This window comes from Hevea brasiliensis, chromosome 14, assembly GCF_030052815.1.
Source record: "Hevea brasiliensis isolate MT/VB/25A 57/8 chromosome 14, ASM3005281v1, whole genome shotgun sequence".
NCBI lineage: Eukaryota > Viridiplantae > Streptophyta > Magnoliopsida > Malpighiales > Euphorbiaceae > Hevea > Hevea brasiliensis.
Window position 1 is genome coordinate 83,514,056 of NC_079506.1, and position 10,572 is coordinate 83,524,627.

At 33.0% G+C, this 10,572-nt stretch overlaps 1 protein-coding gene across 1 annotated transcript; it reads right to left on the reverse strand.

Moving 5' to 3' along the window:
- Nucleotides 1–894: 894 nt before the first annotated feature.
- Nucleotides 895–5,441, reverse strand: LOC110636645 (disease resistance protein At4g27190-like). The gene is made up of 2 exons (XM_058133552.1): nt 1,676–5,441; nt 895–1,502 (listed from the first exon to the last, which is right to left on the reverse strand). Exon 1 carries the CDS (start codon nt 5,026–5,028, stop codon nt 2,164–2,166), a length of 2,865 nt encoding a protein of 954 aa, XP_057989535.1. The 5' UTR covers nt 5,029–5,441; the 3' UTR covers nt 895–1,502; nt 1,676–2,163.
- Between the last annotated feature and the right edge of the window lie 5,131 nt (nt 5,442–10,572).

The following is a 10,572-nucleotide window of genomic DNA, read 5'->3' on the forward strand; positions in this document are numbered from 1 at the left end:
ATTCTTATTCATGTGATATAAAAATAAATTATTATTTAGTTAATAATTAAATTTTACTAAAAATACCATGTCAATCATTATATCTTTAAATTGAATTAATTAATCACTGATATTTTATTATGTTAATGCTTTATCTCTTTGTTTATTTTTGAACTTGTTTTTGTTAGTCAAAACAATTAAATATTTAAAATATTGTGAAATTTCATAAATATTCTCTATTAATAATTTTTTTTCACAAAAATGGTTTTGAAAAAAAACATTTTTAAAAATTTCCAAGAAAAAATTGTTTCAAAAAGATTTAACCTCCATTTAAATATGCATGCTCTGGAGAAATTTATAAATACTAAAAAAAAATATTCTTTTGATAATTGTTTGGAAATTTTGTTTTTAAAAATATCTTTTGAAAGATATTTAATTTTCTTTGAAAATTTTTCTTAAAAATTTTTTGGTTTGAAAACAAAATTCTATGAAAAATAGTAGTGTATTATTATGGCATATAATGTCTGTTTGGCATTGAGGTTAGAGAGTCAAAACTGATTTTCTATATAAAAGTATAATTTTAAATATTATTTAAAAAAAAACTATTTTACTATTTCAGTATTTTGATGATTAAAATATATTAAATTTAATTTTAAATTATTTTTTTAATATTATTTAATTAATATATTTAAAAAAAATTATTTTATCAGTAACGATTTTAACATTAATTTAATACTAAACAAGCCCTACCATCTACTTTTTGAAAAAATATCGTTCAAAAAATAAAGGGATTGTACCTTTTTCTCCAAGTGTAATGATTGTTGAATAGTGATGTGATGCTGGTCCTCGCCATGTTTTTCCTTTAAACCAAACAATTTTGAACCAAACTCCATTCCATTTCCACAATAATGCACAAACTTTGGGAATTCTAAATTATGCATTCCTGGATAAAATGTCCTGATTTCTTTTAGACTCGTGAGAGTCAATGAGAGTAGTATTGGGAACACGAAAGAAGAGGCTACTTCTACACTTTCTGTCTTTGCAACAATCTTCTCCACCCCACAATAATATACTTCAAGCCTTTCAAGTCGTGAAAGGTTTTGTGCTACGGAAGCGGGAAAGACATTTTTCAAAACCTTGCAATAGGAAAGTTCTACCAAATCTAGATTATTGAAGGTGAAAATTACTTGCGGATCTTTACTCCATATATGCTTCAATTTGTCTAGATTATGTATATGCATAGACCTCAAATCAAATTATGTTACAAAACTTGCTTCTTCAACATAGAACTCCGGAAGTCCATATATCTGTTCTAGTGAATGACAACTCCATATTTTCAACCATTCCAAACTCTGGAATCTTCTCAAGGCATTAGATGGAAAAAGAGTGTGCAAGTTTTTACATTCATCAATGAATATTGATTTTAGTTTGCAGAAGGAACCTACGGCGAGTTGGTTGTGCCATATACTTTCCAAGTTACTCATTTTTTCTATTATCAAATCCTCCAAGCTAGGGATTGCAACCTGCAATTTCGATCCCAATGTATTAATAATGTGACTACATGAAAATTTCTATAAACAATCAGTAAGACGTACAGGTTGAATAGAAGAAATAATTCTAAGATAATTGACTTTTCAAACATATTATATGCTAAAATGTGAAGAAAAAAATGCAAATTATTGATGAAAAAACTCACCTTTTCATCAAAAAGAGATGGACTTGGAGGATTGGAGACGAAAGTCTTAAATGCAGGACAATTATTTATCCGTAGTTTGATCAAAGAGCAAAATTCAATAGAATGCCCATCACAGAATCTTGTGAGATTTGGAAGATTTGAGATAGTTAGGTGGTGTAGATTAGAGAGGATTATCTTATTCATCGTCTCTTGTCCAGCAAATTCGTCTGTGAGAACCACATAAACTCACAATCATTTATCTCAAGTCGCTTGAGTGGCAAAGGGCTTTTGAAAAATGAAGTTGTAAATAAGTATTTCAAATCTTGACAACCCAAAATAGTTGTGCTCATTGATGAGTTTGAAGGGAAGAGTTTCTCCTTTTTACCTATGGAGCATACTCTCAGGTCCTCAATGTTGGGGAGTAAAACCTGCACATAAAACTTAATTACTATTTTATCAAATTTGAACTTTACTATTAATTTTGACAAAGTATTAAATTTACTTTGAGTTTAATAAAATGCTATCTTTTTAATTTTGTATTGACATAACGTTTTATCGAAAAGTGGTAGTGGATTATGGATCTCATCTAACACAATTTCATTCGATCCTCCATCATCATTTGTTGACGCCTTCACTTTGAAGCAAAAGCTTTTCAACAGCGGCAGACTATCTAGCTCCAGGGAACGTAATTGACTGAACTCAGCCACTTCTACATTGTCTTCTCCAAATCCACTTTGATCAATCACAATCTCTTCCAAGTTCTCGCAATCAATTACTCTCATTTCCTGAAGCTGAGATAGGTTTCTAACCATGGAGAATGAGAAGAGATTCTTCAACCCATTACATCTTCCAACTTCTAATTTTCTTAATTTGGTGAAAGACCCTGTTGTGAGTTGGCCATGACAAATCTTCTCCAGGCTCACCAAATCCACCAAAGACAAAGACTCCAGGATGGGAAAGGCATTCAAATTAGAGACGCACGCTGTTGAGTTAATAACATACTGTACGTCATCACCATGTAGGATCTCGAGATGCTTTAATTGTGGAAAGCCTTCCCAATCTACGTCATACAAAATGCTCTTGATCCCCTTCACACATTCTAGACAAAGAAATTCTGCTTCCTTCAACAACATATCAACCCCATAATCCAGATGAATGCCTGTATTGAGCCTAATCTTTAGCGTTCTCGAGGATCCATACTTATCATTCCGATACCTCACATCTCCGATAACAATATGATACCTTTCCAACTTTTTGGAGAATAAGTTAGAGAATAAATCTTTCGGTAACATCTTGGCATGTGGAACATCTATTTCCAATGTTGTCAAACTATACAGGTTTTTCAATTCAGCAAGACTTGCATTGTTTGAATTGATAAGACCTTGAAGCTCCCATCGACAAAAGCTCTCGCGCATATACAATTCTTCTAAGGACAACCTTGATATGACATTTGCTGGAATGACTTTAAGCATTAAACAATAGCTTAAATCTAACAATTTCAGCCCAGGCAAATGTGCTATTTCTCTCGGCAGCTGTTCTATCTTAGATCCACGAAAGCTGAGGATCTCTAATTTTTTCAATTCACATGTGACAGATGGATCCCGCAATTCGCATTGATCTAAACACAAGGTAAGAAGGTTTGTTAAGTAACCAAGAGATGGAGGCAGGGTACATAAACACATCCCAGTGAAATGCAGCACTTTGAGCTTTGTAATCCCCTCAAAATATAAATCAGATATTTTCAAATCAGGGGGGCCTTTCCAATAAATATTTACCTCCTTGCCAAGGACAAGGAACTCCAATTCTGGACACTCCAATCGTTCAGGAAGCTCATGGATTTCACAGTGAGGCAAAGAAATTCTGGAGCAGTTTCTGAGATCCCTGTTTGGCCATTTCTTCGATTCAATTTTATCTCTGAATGTGAATAGGTGTTGAGATTTAGATTCGATAGAGAGAGCAGCATCTCTAACAATGTCATGCATTTTAACATACCCATTCCTATCGCTGTCTAATAGCAAGCAAGAGGCTTTGAGGTCACTTATCAATTTATGTACTCTATTTCTTGCATCTTCCACTGTATCTTTGCTTCTAAGCAAATCCAAACCCATACTGTACAACAACAACTCCCTAATTTGAATATCACCATTAGCAATTTGAGCACAAAGCAAGAAAAATGACTTAAGTTCATCAGTGGCCAGATGATTGCAGCTCAACTCCAGGGCTGAGTATACTTTTGCCTGAATTCCTTTATTATCAACCCTAGATAACTCATCCAAGGCAACCTTCCATTCCTTCAAGTCCCTATTTTTTAAAGCTTTTGCAACTGTAACAATTAAAAGGGGCAAACCTGCACATTTTTTTACTACTTCAGTTGCTATAAAGCACAAAGCCTGATTTGTGACATCACCAACCACTGTCACAAATAAACTCCACGCCTCTGCTTTTGATAGAACTCGAAGCTCGAAACAAACTTGGGTATCCATGTAACGGGACAATATATCTTCTTTTCTGGAGGTCAGAAATATTTTACATCCTTTGTAATCATTCCCATAAGGAATTCCTACTTTCTTTAGTTCAAGTGGTTCCCAAATATCATCCAAAATTACAAGGATCGTCTCCTCTTTCTGTAATCGTTGATGTAATCGATCTGCTCTTCCATCTTCAGACTCCTCTTTTAATGTCAATTCCACCGCATCAGCAATCCTCCCTTGAATTTTTCTAACATCTGGTGTTTCAGACACAGTAACCATAACCACAACGTTGAATAACTTGTCTTCTATTGCTTTCCTGTGGACTTCTTTTGCTAGAGTGGTTTTTCCTACACCACCCATACCATACACCCCTATCGTGTTAACACCAGGATTCATCAGCGCATCCATAACTTTCTCCAAGATAGAGATTCTTGAATGCAAGACTTCGTTATTATAGACAGATGGAGCCATTATTGGCTGAAGGAGCGGGCGATAGGAAATTCGATCAAATCTGCCTTCCTTCCGGAGCGTATCAACCGTTTGAGCTTTCTTCTCCGCTTTCTTACTAAGTTGGTAACGCTTCTTCAAATTAGGAATCAATCCCAAGAAACACCTTTGCTTTACTTGTTCTTCGCCGTTGACTAGAACCTCAGCCTCTTCAATAGCTTTGTCCACAGTACTGAGCCAGTTTTGAACATCATCATTGATCTCATCTCCTTGCCTCGTAGCAGTATCAACAGAATGCTTCAAACTGTTTCTCTGATTTGTCAAGTTATTGACCTGATTCTTGAGTTCTTCAACCTTGCGTCCATAGGTGAAAACGTAACTGAGGTGTCGCTTGATGGGGACGAGAGTGTACTTGACAATCGTCGGAACAATAGAAAGAATGGCACCCGGGGCCATTTTTTTTTTTTTTGGGGGAGGGTTTGGGCGGCGGGGTTGGAGGACAACAGTTGCAAACAACAAGAACAGTGAATATAACAAATTGCAAGCAGATAAAGGGAGAGAAAAAAGTGCAAAGAAATTCAGGGATAGAAGATAAATTTTCGAAATTCAGGGATCTTAAATAGCAACAGAGCTAAGGCAACTTTTCGAAATCAAGAACACAGAACGCAGAGAAAAGGAAATCATGGTGAATTTGAGACAGAAGAGTGAAAGAAAATCAGAGAGTGATGCATGAGCAGCAGAAAGGAAGATAATTACTCGGAAGGAAGAAGATGACAGATGGAGAACAAAGGGAAAACTGGTATACGATGTTACGATTGACTTGAGGATTGCCAAGGCGAAATAATGGAGGACCCACCCAGTATAAACTTCTTCCTTTTTCATTTGAAAAGGAATTAGTCTCATTGAAAGAATGGCATTTGAAAAGGAAAGAAGATAAACTTCTTCCTTTTTCATTGAATGAATGCAATAGCAAATATAAAAAAGTGCAATTTAGAAAATAGTCTCAAAAATCATATACAATCTCTACTTTTTTAAGCTGAAACAATTTAATTTTTTAAGGTTTAATTTTGTTAACATAATCATACATATATAAATCATTTGAGGTAATAATTTATTTATAATATGTAAATATTTTTAAAATATATATATATATATATTTTTTAACTTTTAGTTGAATTGAAAATTAAATTATTTAGTGAAATTGAAAATTTAGTTTAAATGTAATCTTTAAGAATGTTAATAAAATATAATCTTAAAAGATTTATATATGATTTTGTATCGTCAAAATAAATTATATTATATAATATAGAAATAATTTTTTTATATAATTTTCTTCTTCAAATCGTGTTAAAAGTATTTTTATAATTTTTTTTTGCCAACTGAAAATGGACACACACGAATCAGGGATGACAATAAATCACACCTCAAAATTATGACAATTTTGAGGGATCCTATAAATAAATTAATTTTTATAATTATTTACTTATTGAAAAATGTTACTATGAATAAAATATTTTTTTTTGCAAAATTATATACTAAAATATAAAAAATTTAAGAATTCAGTAAAACATAATATACATATTATTCATCATTAACAATTTTTACTTTTTCAAAAAACATATTATTATTTAATTAGTTTTTTTTTATATTTTACATTTAAATATTTATAATAATAAAAATATTTAATATTTTCATAAAATATATAATTATTTATAATTGCACTCTTAGTTTCTGAATCAAATACTCCACTATTGATTAATGAAAAGTCACACAAACATAATTCCACACATGATTAGCATAATTTGGTTGTTTATGCATCACAAACTAGTCAAATTACGAAATATAATCATACCATTTATGATATTGTAACAGAAATGAATTTTCTGAACTAACCTTGCCACTGAAAATGGATACAATAGGAGCATGAAAATATCCCTTGCAAGGTTCTTTGTTTCCCTCACCAATCACACTTGAGTAAGCTTTAATTGAAAATGTCTCCATCTTCAGGCAGTCAATTACTTCAATTTTTTTCAATGATAGACATTTCAAAACATCACTTCCTGAATAAAAAGCTTCTTAAATTGTGCAAATCCTCAAGAATGATGGACTGTGATGAAGGGGATATGGTCTTATTCCTTGCTCCTTCCTCTTCCCCTTCTTTATGGATGGTTTCCTCCAACAAACTACATCTCTTTATTTCTATGCACTCTAGTTGCACAAGCTCCAAAGCCATGGGAAAAGTAAATATATTGCTCAAGTAGCTACAATTATCAACCTTCAGCGGTTTTAGGTTCCTTGAGAATCCTTGTTGCATATACGCTTCAACTGTGGTAGATCAATTAAATGCAATTCCTCTAACAACGGCATCAACCCATCATGCCCTACATCTGCATTTCGCCCTTTCAAATCATATGTCTCTTCTAGCGAATTGCATTTTTTTACAATCAGCACCTTCAAACAGTCAAGAACTGTAGTTGATTTGATGATAAGGCTTTCGGAAAAAACTCACACTTGTCTACCACCAGTATTATTAAATTTTTGTTAGAATTATGACTCTAAATCCTAGTACGATTAGAGAAACTTTTTCCTAATTTGAGTGAAAAAAATATTCCTTAATTGAGAGTGCTTTACCCCATTTAGTTGAAGACATCCGGTATAGTAATTATAGTTGTAAATATATTTGGTTATGTCTAAAGAGAATGAGAGGACTAACGAATGTATTTAATATGAGTATTGATCAAATGAAAATGCAGCATGATGATTCTCTGCTACAACAGCAGGCTCTTCAGTAACATAGGAAGCAACATCAAATGGGCACCAATCTTCAGTGCATTATTCTTTATTAAAGAAATTTGTGTTGTTCAGGATTTTAAGAGATGGAGGAGGATTGGCATAGCTGAGCAGAGAAATGGACTATATCACCTATCATCACCTTCACAACCACATGTAAATACCAACACCCTTACCTTTTCTGTTGCTGCAAATAAATCCAGTCACAATCAGTTCAACCTATGGCACTATAGGCTGGGTCATGCATCAACTCAGAGGATTCTACATCTCAAGAAAGATTTCTGCAAGACTTTGCCTTCTTTAATAGAACCTTGTGATGTTTGTCATTTTGCAAAACAAAGAAGATTGCCTTTTCCTATTAGTAAATCAAGTCCTGTACCTTCTTTTGATTTGATACATGTAGACATCTGGGGTCCTCTTAGTCTGTCTTTGAATGGTTACAGATACTTCCTTTCCATTGTTGATGACTTTACGAGATTTACTTGGCTGTTTTTAATCAAAATTTTTATGCCATGATTCAAACTCAATTTCAAAGAAGTATTAAGAGTATAAGAAGTGACAATGGAGTAGAGTTTAACATGAATGAGTTTTATAGTTATAAAGGGATTCTTCATCAAACCAGCTGTGTTGAAACACCACAACAGAATAGTGTGGTAGAGAGGAAGCATCAGCATATACTCAACATATACAAGATCAAATACAAATCTGATGGCTCCATTAAAAGATTTAAAGCTAGATTGGTGGCAAAAGGATTTACTCAACAAGCTAAAATTGATTATGTTGATACCTTTTCTCCAGTTGCCAAAATGCAACTATTAGAAGTTTACTTGCTTTGGTTGCAATGAAAGGTTGGTATTTTCATTAGCTAGACATCAATAATGCATTTTTTCATGGTGAATTAAATGAAGAAGTGTATACGCAATTGCCACTTGGATTTGCAAGTTCATCTCCCAATCAAGTTTGCAAACTGACCAAATCCCTCTATGGATTAAAGCAAGCTTGCAGACAATGGCATTCTAAGCTGTTAGATTCACTTCTTTCTCAAGGTTTTAATCAAGCTCATTCAGATTCTTCAATGTTTATCAGGTTTCACAATGATCATATTCTTATTTTGCTAGTCTATGTTTATGGTGTTATACTAGTAAGTGATAATATGGATGACATCAATTATATTAAAGCTTTCTTACATGACCAATTCAAAATCAAGGATCTAGGCAGCTTAAACTACTTCTTGGGTTTTGAAATTGCAAGAAGTTCAAAAGGAATCAATATGTGCCAGTGAAAGTATGCATTGGAACTTCTGAATGAGACAGGTTTTCTTGGTTGTAGGCCAGCTAAAGCACCTGTTATTCCAATTAGCAAAACAAGTCAACATCCTGAGTCTATTCTTGAAGATATCACTTCATACAAGAGATTGGTGGGAAAGCTTATCTATATTACTCACACAAGACCTTATTTATCATATGCAGTCCAACAATTAGCTCAATTTCTTGATAAACCAACAAAAACTCATTTAGTTGCTGCACATAGAGTATTGAGATATATCAAGTCAACTCCTGGTCAAGGACTTTTCTTTCCAGCTGATGGTATTGTTCAGTTAAAAGGTTTTTCTTATTCTGATTGGGCAACATGTTCTGAGACCAGAAAGTCTTTTAACTGGTTTTTGTATTTTTCTTGGATCATCTTTGGTTTATTGGAAGTCCAAGAAACAAACAACAATCTCAAGGTCTTCTTCAGAAGTAGAGTATAGGGCAATGGCTTCAACAATCTATGAATTACAGTGGTTATTATATATGCTTCAAGACTTTGGTATTTCTCATTAAAAACCAGCTCTATTATATTGTGATAATCAATCTATGATGCACATTGCTCATAATCCTGTTTTCCACGAAAGAACTAAACACATAGAGATTGATTGTCATTTGGTGAGACAAAAATTAAGAATGGAGTAATTCATTTACTTCTAGTTGCTTCCAAACATTAATTAGCTGATTTCTTTACCAAAGCACATCACTCTACTGCTTTTCATGACTTTCTATCCAAGCTTGGTGTTCAATATATTTACACTCCAAGCTTGACGGGGACTATTGATCAAATGAAAATGCAGCATGATCATTCTCTGCTACAACAGCAGACTCTTCAGCAACATAGGAAGCAACATCAAATGGGCACCAATCTTCCAATTGGCTTTAATCAATAGCTCAAACATACTAGGCCAATGACTGATCAAGCTGCTGGTTAATTGACACTTGTTATTCTAGAAGATTCTTTCTCTATTACTAGTTAACTAATTCTTTGCAACTGATTTTGTCTTTTTATGATTAGTTACCCTGATTCTTGGAGAGAGCACATGTATTTCCTTGCTCCTCAATATGATAATTTGATATATATACAGCTACTGTAACGTTTCCTTAATAATTTGAATAAGAAGTCAATTTCATTTTTCTATAACTTGAGTAGTTATGTAATGTAAGTTCTCTTGGTTGTAATTAAGTTCATTGATAGTATAATTTAAATTTGTAATTAATGATTTATTATTATTGATGGTGAAAGATGGCCATATTGAGGCATCCTTCTGCAGTTGCTACTTCCAAAGATGGGAACTTAAATGTAAGACCATCGAAGCAGAAGCTTGTGAGCCTTCTTAAACAAATGAGTTGCAAAGTTTTCAATTTGCTGAATTCGATCTCTTCTGTTGATCCATTTTGTTCATCTGCTATCATTTCAGTCAACATTTCGCAAGTTTCAATTCTCATTGTCACAAGTTGCAACAGATATGATGATATATCGTCGTATGACAGCTACATTTTCTGGATTGGGTTATCTTTGAAGGAATCTGGAAAGAGCAACATATGGTTTCTCTTTAATGTTGAACAGGTCAACAGATTTTACTTTGGGAAGGAAGCCATTTGGCAATTAGCATTGCAATATCGTCTCAATGATGTGATCGTCTAATAACAACTTTTCCAAATTGGGGAAAACCTATTCAAAAGCAAACAAATTTACTCTACGCATACAAAATCAGTTAACTTCATATTTATGACTAACCATTCTTTTTAATAATTAATTTTTTATAATAAATATAGAATATTTTATAATTTAATTTTTTTTATTAAAAAGTAATTTTACATTTTACATATGGAGAAAGAAAACTAAATAACATCAATCTAGTGATGCCCATTGCTGTAATTGAGAGAAAAAATGTAAATT

Bases quoted from the DNA above. Each gene is read 5' to 3' on its own strand.
- LOC110636645 (XM_058133552.1), bottom strand. From the start codon at position 5,028: ATGGCCCCGGGTGCCATTCTTTCTATTGTTCCGACGATTGTCAAGTAC.